This window comes from Danio aesculapii, chromosome 21 (assembly GCF_903798145.1).
Source record: "Danio aesculapii chromosome 21, fDanAes4.1, whole genome shotgun sequence".
Lineage (NCBI taxonomy): Eukaryota > Metazoa > Chordata > Actinopteri > Cypriniformes > Danionidae > Danio > Danio aesculapii.
This window is the reverse complement of record NC_079455.1, coordinates 28,273,176-28,290,638: the sequence shown is the minus strand read 5'-3', so window position 1 is coordinate 28,290,638 and position 17,463 is coordinate 28,273,176. Positions and strand designations below refer to the sequence as shown.

General features: G+C 34.4%; 2 protein-coding genes across 2 annotated transcripts; one reads left to right on the top strand and one right to left on the bottom strand.

The window, feature by feature from the left end:
- Nucleotides 1-293: 293 nt before the first annotated feature.
- Nucleotides 294-4,254, top strand: arpc3 (actin related protein 2/3 complex, subunit 3). The gene is made up of 7 exons (XM_056446131.1): nucleotides 294-398; nucleotides 829-928; nucleotides 1,059-1,135; nucleotides 2,419-2,487; nucleotides 2,573-2,699; nucleotides 2,783-2,877; nucleotides 3,992-4,254. Exons 1-7 carry the CDS (start codon nucleotides 393-395, stop codon nucleotides 4,052-4,054), a joined length of 537 nt encoding a protein of 178 aa, XP_056302106.1. The 5' UTR covers nucleotides 294-392; the 3' UTR covers nucleotides 4,055-4,254.
- A 1,310-nt stretch (nucleotides 4,255-5,564) lies between these two features.
- Nucleotides 5,565-13,091, bottom strand: ube2g1b (ubiquitin-conjugating enzyme E2G 1b (UBC7 homolog, yeast)). The gene is made up of 5 exons (XM_056446132.1): nucleotides 12,920-13,091; nucleotides 9,902-10,004; nucleotides 9,661-9,758; nucleotides 9,401-9,579; nucleotides 5,565-6,620 (listed from the first exon to the last, which is right to left on the bottom strand). The coding sequence occupies exons 1-5, from the start codon at nucleotides 12,960-12,962 to the stop codon at nucleotides 6,534-6,536; spliced, it is 510 nt and encodes a 169-aa protein (XP_056302107.1). The 5' UTR covers nucleotides 12,963-13,091; the 3' UTR covers nucleotides 5,565-6,533.
- Nucleotides 13,092-17,463: the final 4,372 nt, after the last annotated feature.

Sequence of the window (17,463 nt, the reverse complement as noted above, 5' to 3'; positions counted from 1 at the left end):
ATCTAAATGTTTTCAGTTTTCTTCAAAATTTCTTCTTTCGTATTTAACAGAATGAAACTCAAAGGTTTGGAACCACTTGAGGGAGAGTAAATATTCATTTTTGGGTGAACTAACCCTTTAAATCTTAAAGACTAAAACTATGTTGTCTTTTCGACTGTTGTAAGATGAAAATACTTTGCACACGGAACGTTTTTAGAATATTAATTTGATATTTTTCATCTTTGGGGAAACGAGAGAGCGTAACCGTTACCTTTGGCGCCCTCCAATGGTTTTGGTGGGATACTGTACTGGAAACTTCCTGTATCGGTCAAGGGTGGGACAGGCGGAAGCGACGGCTTGCAGCGCTGACATATTCACTTCTGCCTGCTAGATTTGGGACATATTGTACCAAAATGCCGGTAAGAAATCATTACACATAACGATTTATTCCTCGAGCGCCATTGTTTACTTTATAGGCGGTTGTGCCACGTTTTACGTTAGAGCAGCGGCGAACTAGAAAATATTTTAGCACCATTAGCCGAAGAGCTAATCTATAAATCATAACACTCTCATCGTTTTTCCACATATTTGACAGTTTTACGAATATATTTATTTCTTATATGTTTGAATGTATCCAATGTTCCCAAATATAAACATGTCAGAAAAATGCGTTGTTTAAAATAGAATTGGTGAATGAGACAATGTTGCGAACAACTGGATTTCCTCATTTGCATTAAGTGATTTTTTTTCTCTGTAAATATTACTAATTTTAAAAACAAATGCTTACTCAGTCATATAGATAAAAAGCATATTAGTCTTGCGTTGCATGTAATCTTCCATTCTTTTCAGGCTTACCACTCAGCCCTGATGGATGCAGACACCAAACTGGTGGGCAATATGGCATTACTGCCCCTCAAAACACAGTTTAAGGGGCCTGCTGCTAGAGAAAGTAAGACCGGATTTACTTTCATACTATTTAGGGTCTACTTCAACATCTGAGATGTGTTTGATTCTACCTTAAATGGTCATTAGGAAAGAGTGTCTGACAAACCAGATTTCCTTCCTGTTTTTATAACCAGCTAAAGACACAGACATCATTGATGAGGCCATTTACTACTTCAAAGCCAATGTTTTCTTCAAGAACTACGAAATAAAGGTAAGGAGCGAATGACCGTGCTGGAAGTGTGAAGGTGCCTGAAAAATGTACTTGCGTGCCTTAACATGCATTCATAGTTCTGTGCTCAGACTAGAGAAGAATAAATATTCACTTTGTATTTGGATTTAAAGGCATAGTTCTCTCGAAAAGGAAAATTTACTCACCCTCAAGTGTTTCCAAAACTTAATGATTTTCTTTTGCATGTGAGAAGATATTTTGAAGAACAATGTAACCATTGACTTCAATAGGAGACACAAAAAAAGGTCAACAGACCTGTAGCCAGCCTGGTGAAAGGGGTGGTTCTTTTTTCTCCAAATGTGGACCTTTTTGAAGTTTTTCGCCTCATTTTCTATTTAATTTAGTGACATTTTAAGCGATAGTTTTAGGTGGATTAGCTTGTCGGGTGGTCATTATAACCACACTTATTAATGTACCAAAATATTTCCTAAAGATTTGCTATAATGAAATAAATACTGAATAATAATTATTTTTAAAATACAAATTTATTACATTAGAAAAAAAATAGGAATCTGTTAAAGTTTTACATTAAAAACAGTAGTCTATTGACATTTGTTAGGCATGTAACTAACTTACCTGTACATTCAACTTTCCTCAGTCAGAATTTGGCCCTTAGAATAGTAAAAAATGAAACGGTCATTTTTTTTGTTGCAGAAGTTTCAGAAGTTTTATTTAAGTATAATCTGAAAAAGAGAAATGTGTTGAATTTTCATTGAAAAAAGCACTGTGTAATGTAACGAGAGAAAAAAGTAACGTGACCTTGGAGTAAAAAATGTGCCATAAACAAAATTTTCTTGACTCGTTTTTGTCATTTGCATCACAGTACCTACATTAAAGGAAAATATGTGCTTAATTGTTAAGCACATATGTGTATTCACACACACACTGACACATACATGTTTTAGGTAATTAACATGACATGAAATTAGCTCTTAATAATTATTGTTTTCAAACAGCTGCTTTACTGGTTATGCAAGTAAAACTTTATTTCACTTTCACAAAAACCTTTCCATGCAAGCAATAACATTAAAGCCCTGCTTATCTCCTATTAAACATAAAAGAAGATTTTTTAATAATTTTGCTAACCCAAAAAATACAGCGGAGGTCAGTTAAAAAAATCTCCTTTGCTCTGCAGAAGAAATGCAAACAGATTTGCAGTGAACTGTAATGAATAAATTATGCCTGAGAAACGTACATTTTTGTGTGAACTATCCCTTAAATGTTTGAGGTATTGTATTAAAATATGATTTTTTAACTTGCTATAGAACGAGGCTGATCGAACCTTGATCTACATCACTCTTTACATCTCTGAATGCCTCAAGAAGCTCCAAAAGGTAAATCCAGATAAATAGAAGATTCATACTCTAATAGATAATGGTTCATACATATCTAACCTTCAGTCATATGAATTCTTTACAGTGCAGTTCACGGGGCCAAGGAGAGAAGGAGATGTACACGCTGGGCATTACCAACTTCCCCATTCCCGGAGAGCCTGGTTTCCCTCTCAACGCTATGTATGCTAAACCCTCCAGCAAGCAGGAGGAAGGTATAGAGCAATGAAGGATGATGGGTTTAATCAAAAAGTGTTATTTATGGACTTATTTGATGCTGTATTTTTCCTCTTGACAGAAAATATGAGAGCTTACCTGCAACAAATCCGCCAGGAGACAGGACTGAGATTGTGTGATCGAGTGTTCGACCCCCAGACAGACAAACCAAGCAAGGTGAATTCAATTAACAGGGTGTCCGCAGGCTCTTAAAAAGTCTTAAATGTCAAAAGCTACATTTTAGGCCTTAAAAAGTCTTAAATCTACTGAAATATTGTGTTGTAGGTCTTGAATATTTTTAACAGGCTTTAATTTTCTTTTGTTCATGTATAGCTACAAAATCTAGCCATTACCACCCATACAATCACCAACAATCCTAATTTCAATAAACCTTTCAACTTTTTGTTTAAAAATAGCATTTAATTACTTACAGTAACATTTGTTTAAACGTTCTCCATTTATTTACTGTTGAGGATACAGACCTTGACCTATATTTTTTTAATTAAATTATTATTATTGTATTACTAAAATTTTTTAATTAAAATAACTTTTATCAGGCAAGTAAAAGACTTTTCTAACTGGGATATTCGGGGGAAAAAACCTTAACATTTAGCTCTGTATAAGTCTAAAATCTTACTCATAGTGGTCTAAAAATTAACTTGAGTCTTAAAGTTTACTCAGTGAAGCCTGCAGAAACCCTGAATTTAATATTAATTAATCAATTTATCTGACTAAACAATTTTTGTTGTTGTTATTTTGCATTGGGACATTATTTAAATGACAGTGAAGGAAAAATGTGCTTCAAGTAGTTACTGTGATACAAAAAAAAAAAAGAACCGAGGAAAAAAAGTCAAGAAAAGATTTCTTATGGGACATTTTTTTACTTTTAAAGGTCACATTCCTAAAAAATAATTGATTTTGATGATAGTTAAAACATTTAACAAGTGTTTACAAGTGTTTTTTAAATTAAATTAAACCAATTTTTCTTTTTCAGATTATACTGTTAAATAGAACTTTTTCTTTTAGAACTGAAGAAGATTTATATTTGTATTGAGATATTATTTTCCCAATCACATTTCTAAAGTCATTTTTATAATGTTGTTTAACTAATTTTTGCAGTATATCCATGAGGTCACACAATGACAAATGATATGAAAACATTTTTAATTGTACTACATCGTAGTATACATGTTCCCTAAAATATTACCACCAAAATTCACAAAAACATTGTGTGTGACAAACTCTGATTATTATTTATTAACACTTCTTTTTTTTTGTTGTGTATCTGCAGTGGTGGGTGTGTTTTGTGAAGAAACAGTTCATGAACAAAAGTCTGTCTGCACCGGGCCAGTAAGAACCCACTCAGGATCTCAGTTGGTACTTCTGTGCGGGATGTGGATGGATTTTTTTTTTGTCTGTCTGTTTTCTTTAATGTTTATGCAAACGTGTTTACCCTGATTCAGATTTTGTACTGGTTATATCTAGTGTATTTGATATCTGGCCTGTCATGTAAAACAGCAGATGATCAAATAAAAGTCTATTGAAGAGAAAAAATCTTTTAGCATTATTATTATTATTAGCATCTACAGACGTCAGCATTTTGAATTAGCCTTTAATGTTATATTTTCAGTCTTAATGTAGCTGTACAGTATGTGGGTCAAAGATGAAAGGGGTTTTTAAGCCTTTATATTTCAGTAGTAGCTGAAGACAGATTCACCCTGCTTTGAATGAATTTCTAATTTACTTGATCCTAATGATCTGTTAGGCTTGTATTTAGTGAGCATATCTGTAATGTATTGAGGTCCTAGGTCATTTATCGATTTATAGACAATTAATACTTTAAAATCTATTCTGAATGTAACTGGGAGCCAGTGCAAAGACCTTGGGACATGTGTGATGTGCTCTGATTTTCTGGTCAAAAACCTGACAACAGCGTTCAGGATGAGCTGCAACTGTCTGACTGTGTTTTTGGGAAGGCCAGTGAAGAGTCCTTTACAGTAATCCAATCTGCTGGTGATAAAAGAATGAACGAGAATGAGTCCTTAGTGGAAACAAAGCATCTAATTCTTGCAAAGTTTTTGAGATGATGGTATGCTGATTTAGTTGTCTACCAAAACTTAGATCAGAGTCTAGATTCTTTTTTTTGTTTGACCCTCCTAAAGCCAAGCATTCACCTTGAGAACCTCATCTCTGTTCCCAAATGCAATGATTTCAGTTTATGACAAAACAATATTAACCTTTATTCCATTTAATAAAACATTTGCAATAACCACACTGTTTGGTGTAAAGTAAGTTCGTAATAATAGTTTTATTCATCCAAACTTACTAAAAAGAACATAAATGACATTCTTCCACATTATGTGACACTCAAAAATCAATATGCCATGGATCCCATACAAACTGGAGAATTACACCACTGAATCAAAACATGGCTTTGACTTAGTATGTACAGCTTATTGCTTGTATGCTGTTGTTTTCTTTCCAACAATAAAATGACATTTGCATTAATAAACAACACCAAATAAACCTCAATCAGACCATCTCTTAAGCCAGTGTTTCTCAACCACGTTCCTGGAGGACCACCAACACTATGTTTTAGATGTCTGTCACACCCATTACAGGTTTTTTAGTCTCTGCTAATGCGCTGATGATCAGAATCAGGTGTGTTTGGCTGAGGAGACAAGGATAATGTGCAGAGCTGGTGGTCCTCCAGGAAAGTGGTTGAGAAACACTGTCTTAAAAGACGTTTTGCCAAGAATCTTATACGCACCTTAGAAGTCACTGAGGTAAATGCTTTTTCGTGTGACTGAAAAAAGACAAAAACAACAGGACAAAGACTGCGAAATAAAACAAAGGGACAAACATTAAGACAAATGCTACATTTTAATGAGCAAATTACATGATGGGGCTTTCAGAAACACAAGAGTGAACGGAACGGTCAAAAAATGAGGCTATATAAACTACACGTGGAAGGGAAACGTCACAAAACAAACGACGATAGAGCTATGGTACAATACATCATATTTACATACACAAAAAATACAGCTTCTGAGCTTACCATTTATACAAAAAATATTCTCTGTCTCTCATGCAAATATCGAACTTTTTTTTTTTGGTTTGTCCAAAAAGGAGGATTCCAGCTCAAAAACTGAACAGACATCGAGACGGACTTGACATCACTGAATACAATTTTCCTTTCAGATAGGAGAACAACTTAAGGCAGCAGAGAAATAGATGGCCTTTTGATTGGCTCATCTGTAATATGGTTTTGTTTAATAAGGGAGCATGAGGGAAATCAGCATAGATTTTGACCGTCAGCCTCTACTAGTACCAGAAACGCACGAAAACACACCAGAATTGCATAAAAGACTTTGTTCAAAATCGATGGCTCAGTGGCAGATAAAAAAAGCGAGTCATGCAGTACATTTCATCATAATTAAGATAATAAATAATTCAGACACACTAGAGGGTGGGGAGAAACCGACATTAAAGAAAACGTGCTGGAACTCAAGCATTCAGATAGAAAACAAATGATAATAATAATCATCCTATGGTGGCTTTGCTCTGGTGCAACTCCAAATAACCGGTGAAGAAAACAAAGGTGAAACCCTATTAACATTTGATTTATCTAGGAGACCAGGGCTGCTAAGAGTTTGGATTGGATTTTTACATGATCAAGCATAGCCACGCTGCGATCGACCATCAGTAAGATTGATATGAACCTCTAATGGGTTTTCAAATGAATACAGAAATAAATCCTGAAACTGAAATCTGTCTTTGACCTCAAGATATGGAGATGGGAACTGATTGTGTATGCGGTACCAAATGTAACACTAGTCGAATGCCATCTCCTGGCTTTTCCTCACACAGCGGGCGACTTTCCTCTTGAACTCGCCATTGGGGTCTTCTCTCCATTCCTTCTGCAAACCCAAACACAAAAGAGAGAATTTTAGTCATTAGTTTAATTGGACTAAAATATGAATTGGGATTCCATTTTACTTAAAGGGATAGTTTATTCAAAAATGAAAATGAAGTTATTAATTACTATAAATAACATAAAACTTTTAAAAAATGACTTTGTTTACCAGTTTCTTCTCTTCAGTGTCAGTATAGAGCTCACTTTCAAAAGGTGTGCTGTGCACTGATGTATACCCCGGATGCCTATGCCCATTGTTTAAAGCAATGCACATCTAATCAGACTACATCAGACACACTCACTTGCCTTATACTGACACTGAGAAGAAACTGTTCTGGAAAAAACAAATAAAAAGTCTTTGTTTTATGCGCACACAAAAGTGTTCTTGTAGCTTTCATGATATTCTGATTGAACCACAGAAGCAATGTGGTGTGTTTTACGCCTTGTGTGCTGTTAGGGATGTTGTCATCCACTCTGGGGAGATTGAGTCTTAAATTGGCCATTTTTTTGCACAATGATTAACAGTAAAAAATGACATTTTAACTCATCTCAACAGGGAAAACCACTAACAATCAACAATGCATAATTATATGGTGTCTTGGGAATAAAAGAAATGTAATTATAATGGAAGTCACTAACATCCACATAACATGTATAAAACATGTATAAAACAGCCACTAACATCACAAAGAGGTACTAAATTTAAACAGTACACAAGGGTTATGGGTGTTTCTGCCATTTTTCTGGATGTTGAATGAGTCAGGAACCTTGCTGAGTATGGAAGATGAGGGAGCTCTCAGATTTTGCTTAAAATGTCTTAATTTGTGCATTGAAGACAAAACAATGTCTCAAAGGTTTATAAGGGCATGACTGAGTAATTAATAACTATTTTAATTTTTGGATGAAACAACACTTTAAATCAAGTGGAAGAGTGGGGAACTATACTGAGTGTATCATGATTTAATTAGAAATTGCATCCATGATAATCTAATTTCACTTTCTGAGAAGGTCTATAACCGCTAAAGCAATAAAGGGTGCACTGTTAAATGTCAAAAAAGTGATTAAAAGGTCACATTTTTATGCTGGTTTGATTCATATGTCTGTCAGCGTTCATTAATGTCAAAAAGATTTAGACGACCACTGACCAATCAGATTAAAGTAGGCGGCATTTATGGTTTCAAGAAGCAGAGCACATATGGGGTATATGTACAAGGGCCTTTAAATTTCAGTAAGCCAGCTTAATAGGGTATATGCCAAGCTATCAATCGCAGATTTTTTAAGAAAACAGACCTTAAACGTGCCCAATTTGCAATGGCATACAGTTCACCGGAAGCGCTTAACCCAGTTTACTGGCAAATTAAAAGCCTTTTTAGCATGCTTCAGCATATACCCTATTGCTTCCTTTCACTCAATGTTGGAGACATGATTACTTTCTTGCTCCTGAAACAACTGAATGGGGATGTGGAGTGGTAATGCTTCTTCTTCATAAAATTCATGATTATTTTTTTATTAATGCCAGAACACAATTACTCCATTATTAATTTGCATTAAAGCACCATTTCATTTCATTATTTTTTGGAAAATTGCAGTGTGTATATATATATCGTTTCCCCAAATTCATGCAGCCTTGTAATCACAGACACAAATATTAAATTCTCAAAAAAAAAAAATATTTCCCAATAATTCAAAGGATAGTTTCCCCAAAAACTCACTTTCACAACTTGTTTCAAAGCTTAATGAGTTTCTTTCTTCTGTTAAACAAAAATACAAGATATATTGAAGAAAGCTGGTTGACTGTAACCATTGATTTCGTACCATTTGTTTTTCCTACTATGGAAGTCAATGGTTACTGGATTCTAACATTCTTTAAAGGGCACCTATTTTACCCCTTTTACAAGATGTAAGACTTTGGTGTCTCCAGAATGTGTCTGTGAAGTTGTAGTACAAAATACCAATCAGATAATTGATTATAGCCTCCAGAATCTGCCCTTTTTTGTGTCTGAATACATTGTAGCTGTTTTCGTGGCTTTAAATGCAAATTAGCTTCTTCTCCTCGCCCACCGTTCCCATCTGTGTGTTAGCTTTTCGTCATGCATTATGTCAGATAAACAGCAGAGACAGACACAGATGAAGCTGAAATACATCTCATTAGTCAAAAATACCAAGTAAGTTTATTTGATGTATTTGTGGTGGAGTTTATATAAGCCTTTCTGAAATGATGAGTCACACACAAATGCTGTTTGCAGTACACACACACAAACACAAACACACACATATTAGCATTTACTGACACCATGCAGCCATGGTGATTGTAGTGGTTAAGAATTACATAGAGATTTTACATTCTTAATTACAAACATGCCCTTTTAAAAACTTTTTAAACTTATAAAAAATAAAAATCACAGAGTTGTAACAAATATTTTAATCCCAGTTTATTTGCAAAAAGAAATCGAAAACTGCACTCTTACGTCACGTTGCGGTGGGCCTCAAAATCACTGGGATTTGGGACATTTTATTATTTTATGTCAGTAAATTTAAAAAAAAAGACTTGTTGGGTTTATATCACTCCAATATGACAGTGGACACACAATACACTACACAGTTCTATTTTCATCAAAGGTGCGCTTTAAATAGATGTGCTTTTGTGTTCGACAGAAAAAAGAAACTGATAAAGGTTTTGAAATGAGGGAGAGTAAATAGTGTGTAAAAGTAAATTTTTTGGTAAACTTAAAGTCCAATTTGACTTAACTGCAATTAAACAATGTGAGAACTGACTGAACTTACAGCTGCGTCCACGTTGGCTGGCGAGTCGCCGTTGGGATCGGCTAACATGGAGATCACACTAATCATGATGGTCTCTACAGTGTGGATGGGCAGCCAACGCTCCTCAGGTTTCTCGTAGCCAAATTTGTCCTCTCCTGGCTCATGTAGGATGGAAATGCACACATCTCCGTTCTTCGCCACTGTTTATCAAGATGAAGAACAATATCAGTGGCAGTCTTAAGAGAAGTCCATGTTGTCACCATAAACTGACATGCACTCACCATTAGGATGCCAAATCTCTGTAATGAACTTCATCTTGGGAGGCCGGAGTGGATAATCATGAGGGAAAATGAGATGTGCCTTAAAAAATCCACCTTCACTATAAATCGAAAGCAGAAAAACTTAAGTCAAAGCTTTTGTTGGCGGAGATTTTGAGCTTTGCAGAAGACTAGATTAGTCAACAAGCCACTCGAATAGCTCAACCCAAACAACACATGGACGCTAACAGGATTGGTTACTCACAACAATGTGTCTTGAGGGCCGATTACTACAACCTCCCACTGATAGATATCGTCGTCATCAATCAGACCAGCAGAAAATCCTTCCACTGGGTTTTTGTTGAGCTCTGAAAGATGTAAATAAAACATTTAGTATTATTTTATAGCATTATGACTAATAAATAAACAGGGCTGGGCGGTAAAAGGTATTGATATTTTTTGACCGAACACCATTGTCAATAACGATAAAAAAAAAAAACAATCTGTATGTAGTTTCGGTATGAAGGCTATAGTTTTATTAAAATGTGGCTTCTGAGCGCAGACCTTGGAAGCAATGCCAATAACCTTAAGGTGTATGTATGATCTACAATGGAGAGGCACGACTTGCACGATGCACATATGGGAGCGACGCACACATGTGCAAGCGGCGCGCACATGAATCACGTGCATTTTCCAGTCACTCCCACTTGAAAACATCTGAACTTTTCCGTATGCCACAAGCGCACTGCGATTCATGCAAGTAGACTAAACAATCTGCTTCACACTTTGTATGGAATATACCCATTTCAGTAATAACGGCAGACTAATTACCTCAGACAAACACAGTGCATCCAAACACTGCAGCGCTTTTTACATTTCTACATAAACTCGTTTCGGAGAACTTCTCCATAAACTTGAAACGCTTGATGGTTGCCTAATTACGAGAGATGCCAGGGGAACGCGAACACAAAGTCCATTGTAAATGGTGAAGGAATCCGAGCGCACGTAGTTGTCACTTCAGGTCAGAATAACAACACAAGCGAAAATGAGTGCGGTGGCTAACAGCAGTGAGGAGATTGTAAATTAAAAAGGATTTAAGGATGTCGCCCGAGTGGCTTTTTGGTTTCTTTTCTTGTGCATCCCAGCCACTAGCTCCCCATATGAAAGATTTTTTTAGCATAGTGGGAAATTTGGTCATGCAACTTTACAATTTGTAATGTTGCAGTATGTATTAGAATAAAGATGGCTGGTTCCTTTACTTATAAGCTCAAATTTGATTATAATTTTGTTTATTGTATCATTATTATTCACACCTTACAGATGTTGATCTACCTTAAAGTTTGCTTTGAATGTTCGGTATTTACGCCTCATCATTGCACACACTTTGTAACATTTTATTTATCAAGTTTAAGAGTCTCTTTTACACGTAATTTTATTTTATTATAAAGAGATTAGATATTTTGTTGACTATTAAAACAATTTGCCTTGTTAATGTTGGTAAATTAAAGTGGTTTTATAAAAAAAAAAAAATCCTAATATTCCTAAATGTATTGTTAAAAAATAATCAACAATTATTGATATTGAATGATATGAAACATGATATTGTGATAATTTTTTTGCAATATCACCCAGCCCAGTTTTTAAATAAAAAAACATGTTCGTGGGTCAGAGTATGTCTGCATGAAAATAAAGTTGCTTTCCATAGATAATTTACTAAATAAAAAAAAACATTAAATGCAAATAAACTGCCTACTTCAAACTTTTGAGGACTTTAAAAAAAATTAATTGTTAAATGGATGAAACAGTGTTCTGTTTTCATCAATGTAACAGGGATGTAATGATTCACAAGTCACCACACTAACTCATGATAAGACTTAGTCACGATTTTTTAACAAAATTATTTGAAACAAATTTAAGGTGAAGAGCCCTTTACTTTTTTAGCTAAATAATATATTGTTAAATTGTTATTTTAAAACAAATAAAAAAAAAATCAATAATACAAACTAAAGAAGACTCAATTAAATAAATAAACTAAAACTGTGACTGTGCTGGGATTTTACATTTTTAAAACGAAATATCAGCATATCTATGTTTTCTGGCATAAGCTGAGGTCTTTGCACATTTACAATGGTCCCTGCTGATGAGAAAACTCTTTCACTGGGGACTGAGATGGCTGGTGTGGAGAGGAAAGCCTTTCCTAAACCAGAGAGCAGAGTGTACAGAGGTGGTCAATAGGCCCTGTGATCCAGTGGACTGGCCACTGGCATTAAAACACTGAAAATTACTAATTATATAATAGGATAGAGACAGGGGTTGAACATGATTTTGAAGGTGAATAATTAATATTACTTGTAACATATTTAATTGAATTAAACAACATTTTGACGTGTACAAATATGTAATTGTTTTTCTTTTTTAATTGACATGAATAAAAAAACGACTCACTGATAATTAGGTCAAATTTAGTGGTTTAAAGAACTGTGATGAAATAAATATTAAAAAAATAGATCACTTAAATCTCAGTTTCTCTGGATTATTTTTTTTTCATAATATAACAAATAAACTGCCGTTTATATTCATTTTTAGACAAAATCTCATTGGCTTTACTTATGAGATATTTGGTGGATTATCCCTTATTTCCAATCACAGTAATTTGTCATTTTGACCAATTGTCAATTTCTCTAAAAACAAAACCTCTAAATGGCAATATATTTATTAGAGATGTTATCAGCCCTTCATAGAATAAAACAACTATTAGCATCTCACTTAAAAACATAATTCAGTAAATCTGAAAATTTTAGTGATCACGTGCATAAACAAAAAATTATACAACTTTTATATGAGATATGTACTAATATACATAAAATTATAGTAAATATCCTTATTTTTTTCATAAGGTTAATGATGTCTCCATTACATACTAACACGTGTCAACTAAAGCTAAAACCAGATTAGCTTTCATCATTCATCACCACTGTTTAAATACATAAAAAATGTGTTTTAATTTTTTATTACTATCTTACATAAATTTTCTAAGTCTAATGATCAACATGTTTATACCTAACCAACTTATTCAACTATAGCATGCTAGCAAAGCCTTCTGACCTTATTCCTTGACAAGTGGAAATACGAAGCCTGTAGGCTGTTACACAAACACTAACCCTGTAAGTTTCATTACACACAATGTTATCTTGTTAAAAAGTACAAACAGAACCGATAAACATAATTTGTAAGACATAATAAAAATAAATCGTGCTATTCACGCTAACAGTTAGCCACTTACCTGCTAGCTGTTTTCGCAGAAGCAGGGCCGATTGCTCAGTCATTTTATTTCAACTAATGTTAACTAAATAAATAATATCTTATTAATTACTAGATGAAGTCACAGAATTAAATGCTGGGAAGTCAGAGTTGTTGGGCACGCAGATTTGGACAGTGTGTGTGTGTGTGTGTGTGTGTTTGAGATCTACTTCACATGCGCCGAGAACGGATATACATGTGATACTGGCACTGACCTCAAGGCTGTGTGTCACTAGGTAGAGATACCTACTACAGCAGTTTTGGACTTCTTATTGGGCGCATTCCCGGTTATGACGCTGAACACTGCTGTCTATGTAGGTCGCTCATTAGGTTTTGAAGCACAGCCAAGAACAGACAGCTACACTTTTGTTGATAATTCTGCTGAAAATGTATAATATACGTTCAGTTACTTATGTCACGTTTTATTTTCAATAATAAAATATAGATTTTTTTGGTAAATTATGAATTTTTTGTCGTATTAGCAGTAGCCTACATGAAGTAAATATCCTTAGTGTTTTCCTGTGACTCCCAAGGAATTTTCTCTTGTTTTCTTTGCAATAAAATCTAATATTGTTTCCTTACGTAGAGATGTAACTTGGATTCATAAGCCCATTATCAGTCTAGTGATACAATGTGTTGTAAAATAGTTTTTTTTTCACAGTCTAAAAATAACAGATCTATTTGCTCTCTTTTTTAAAACCAAGTTGTTTCCAAGCCTAGTTTTATTTCCTATTGCAGGGATCACCAAACTTGTTCCTGGAAGTCCGGTGTCATGCAGATTTTAGCTCCAACCCTAATCAAACACACCTAAACAAGCTAATCAAGGTCTTACTTGGTATACTTGAATCACCCAGACAGGTGTGTTGAGGCAAGTTGGAGCTAAACCATGCAGGCACCAGACCTCCAGGAACGAGATTGGTGACCCCTGACCTATTGGAAAGAATTTGTTGGGAATTTCTAAATTTCTAAGTATTTGGTCATTACCTCATAAAATTTTTGTTACAAGATAAAGGAAATATTTTCTAAACTAATTCATCAATCCAGTTAAACATTTTCTCAGTAAATTTAAAAAGGATACTGATATTTACTGCACTTTTTGTTCTTTGCATCTGGTAACTCTACCCCACATCTTTTGGCACTGTGGTTATGTTAAAAAGCTTTGGTATGATGCCGCTGTCTTTACAAAAAAAAGTACTCTTTAATTTTAATTTGCATTTTAAAAACGTAATTTTTGGATATTTTAATTATGATAATATGAATAACAAAGTTTAGTTATTAATCTATTTATTTTGTTGATTAAGTTTCATATTCATACGTGTAGTTTCCAACAAAAAAACCTTTATTTTACTTTGTTTTATAGGGAACTGAAAAATTACTTTTGTACTATTCAGCATAGTACTAATAGAAAGGCCGTTTGTTTTTTTGTGTTTTTTTTTTATTCCTTTTTTTGCTGTTATTATTATTTACCTTCTACCACCTTGGCATTATTTTGTTTGCTATATTGTTATGTATCCTTTGTGTTTTCATTTTTTTCCATGTTTCCCCAAGGTATGTTTTTATGGATATAAAAATATTTGAAAACCCCCATTTAAATTACAAAAACAGATAATAAAGTTACTAAAACATAGAATAAAATATAATGTAGTAATAGTTTAATATTATATAAATGCTAAAATAACAAAGACACAAGAGTATAAAGACACTGTGCTACCCACTGCACACCCGTGCAGCCTATATTATATTATTTTATATTATATTATATTATTTTATATTATATTATATTATATTACATTATATTATATTATATTATATTATATTATATTATATTATATTATATTATATTATATTATATTATATTATATTATATTATTCATTCTTTTTCTTTTTGGCTTAGTCCCTTTATTAATCTGGTGTCTCCACAGCAGAATGAATCGCCAACTTATCCAATATATGTTTTAAGCAGTGGATGCCCTTCCATCTGCAACCCATCACTGGGAAACATTCATACACATACACAAACACACATAACCTACGGGCAATTTAGTCTACCCAATTCACCTGTACCACATGTCTTTGGACTTGTGGGGGAAATCGGAGCACCCGGAGGAAACCCACGCGAACACAGGGAGAACATGCAAACTCCACACAGAAACGCCAACTGATCCAACCAGTGACCTTCTTGCTGTGAGGCAAACGTGCTACCCACTGCGCCACCGTGCAGCCCTATATTATATTATATTATATTATATTATATTATATTATATTATATTATATTATATTATATTATATTATATTATATTATATTTTGTATTATATAGATGTTGAATATGTACATATATAAATGTTTTTTTACACTAGCTATGAGTACGTTTAAAGCAGTAAGAAATAGAGTACACTAGATGGCAGTCACTGCTTACTTGTCTGCTTCCATAGGCAAGTAGCACTTAGAAAAACACTTCCTTTCGTTAGTTTTTAGACTTACTAATAAATAAGTACAACAAAATCATATTATGCTCATTCATTTGATCAAATATGATAAAATGACAAAACATGAGGTTTAACCGTGCCTTCAGATCAGCCTAAATCCGTGAATCTGGTTGGATTCATAAAGCCTGGCTGTGCTTAGCTGTTCTTTATCTTGAGAGCTTTACAGTCCGCCTGACATGCCAGAATCTTACATTTGCTTTTTTACAGAGCCATAAAAGGCACACATCTGGCTCGCAGCCTAGAGACTGATACCAAACATAGACTGAATATGGGAAAGAGTTGTTAGCAACTACATTCCACATCCGTGAAACTCAAACAAGGGGATGGTTTTCTGAATAAACAGCAGCCCTCAGGTGACAAAAGGAGCAAACAAGCGAGGAACATAGTACCCTAAAGGGGTCATGACGAGAAACCAAAGTTGAATTGATCTTTTGACAAATAATAAGAGGTTTTATTACCATGAAACATCTTTGCGAGTTAAAATTCTTAACATGTCTTTATTCAATCTAATGTAGCTGTAAAAAAAAAACACTTATTTGCCAACAAGGTGGCATGTGACGTCAAATTGATACACCACCTTCAGAGGCCACGCCCACCAGCATTCAGTTTGTCATTAACGTTCTAGACAACATGGAATGCAAGCAGGTGGCTTGGTGGCTCAGTGGTTAGCTTTGTCGCCTCACAGCAAGAAGGTAGCTGGTTCAAGTCCCGGCATTTCTGTGAGGAGTTTGCATGTCCTCCCCGTGTTTGTGTGGGTTTTCTCCAGGTCCAGTTTCCTCACAGTCCAAGGACATTTAGTACAGCTGAATTGGACATAGTGTTTGGGTGTTTCTTCATACTGGGTTGCTGCTGGAAGGGCATCCGCTGCGTAAAACATATGCCGGTAATAAGGGACAAAGCTGAAGGAAAATGAATGAATGAATGAATCAATGCAAGCATCATGTAGCTTTGCTTCATGAAGTGATTATAATCATTGCAGTTCTCAGTGGATACTGAATAGATGTGTTGTCACTAAAATAACTTTCACTTTGACACCTCTGGTTTTACACTAGAACTACCAAGGCAGCAATTATGACAGTTTTTGTGTTTTGTGATTAAAAAAAATTGTCAAAAGTTAACTCCTTTGATAAATTTTTCTTAAATGTGTGTATATTTAATTCAAATTTTGTTATTTCTAAACTAGCAAAAGAAAAGAAAAAAAAAAGTCAAAGTGCTCAAGTAAAGGAAATGTTATTCTCCATAATGTTGATGGCTTACAAAATGAGTATTTTCAGAAAATACTCTTAAGTACTAAGGACATAGCCATGTGAATTTTTTTAAAAAGAAATCTTACATTTTCAGTTCTTAAACTGGGGCCTGCTCATCCAGGCCCAGTGTAGGCTGCCCATGCAGGACCATTCGGTCTTGTCAGAATGACCAATATAGCCATTCTAGTAGTTCTAGAATTTTTCCAGTGTGAAAATCCCTGTGAAACGACAGAGTGAAATCAAAATGTACAATATTTATATTGCTAGTGCGCATTGTTATTCTTTATGTGAACAGTTAATCTGTGCAAGTTAATACACTGAATTTTTGTTTTTGTTTTGGTAATCTTCAAAGTCTGACCATTTGCCTTCATATTTGGAGTGGCGGTTCTACTCTGTTGTGTTACTGTCCGTTTGATGGCTTCAGCCACAATAGTCTTAACCACACCCCTCTTACCATTAGCCACACCTCCTACTCAATATCCTTTTTCAGTTGGAGGTACATCAACATACTGAAATAAACTCTCAACACGTCTTACACGACTGTCTCTGTACAACTTTAAAATAATCTATCAGTAACAAATGAATGGTTTCTTTTTAAGAGTTGTGTCAACTAAAGTCCAAAATGCTATCGTCATGTGATTCATGCAATAGCAACTGGATGCAGACTTGGATTTGCAAGCTGAGACTGCATATCTCAGAGATGCAATATCTTTTTTTTTTATTGACTTCAATAACCAACATACAAAATTCGGTCTTACACAAGAAAGACAATAATAGTAACAATAATAATAAC

Excerpts from the sequence above, each read along its gene's own strand:
- arpc3 (XM_056446131.1), top strand. Across the intron at positions 929-1,058 it reads GGGGCCTGCTGCTAGAGAAA|CTAAAGACACAGACATCATT; the intron begins GTAAGACCGGAT and ends TTTTATAACCAG. Across the intron at positions 2,878-3,991 it reads AGACAGACAAACCAAGCAAG|TGGTGGGTGTGTTTTGTGAA; the intron begins GTGAATTCAATT and ends GTGTATCTGCAG.
- ube2g1b (XM_056446132.1), bottom strand. The coding sequence starts at position 12,962 with ATGACTGAGCAATCGGCCCTGCTTCTGCGAAAACAGCTAGCAG. Across the intron at positions 10,005-12,919 it reads TCTGCGAAAACAGCTAGCAG|AGCTCAACAAAAACCCAGTG; the intron begins GTAAGTGGCTAA and ends TACATCTTTCAG. Across the intron at positions 6,621-9,400 it reads CAGCCAACGTGGACGCAGCT|AAGGAATGGAGAGAAGACCC; the intron begins GTAAGTTCAGTC and ends TTGGGTTTGCAG.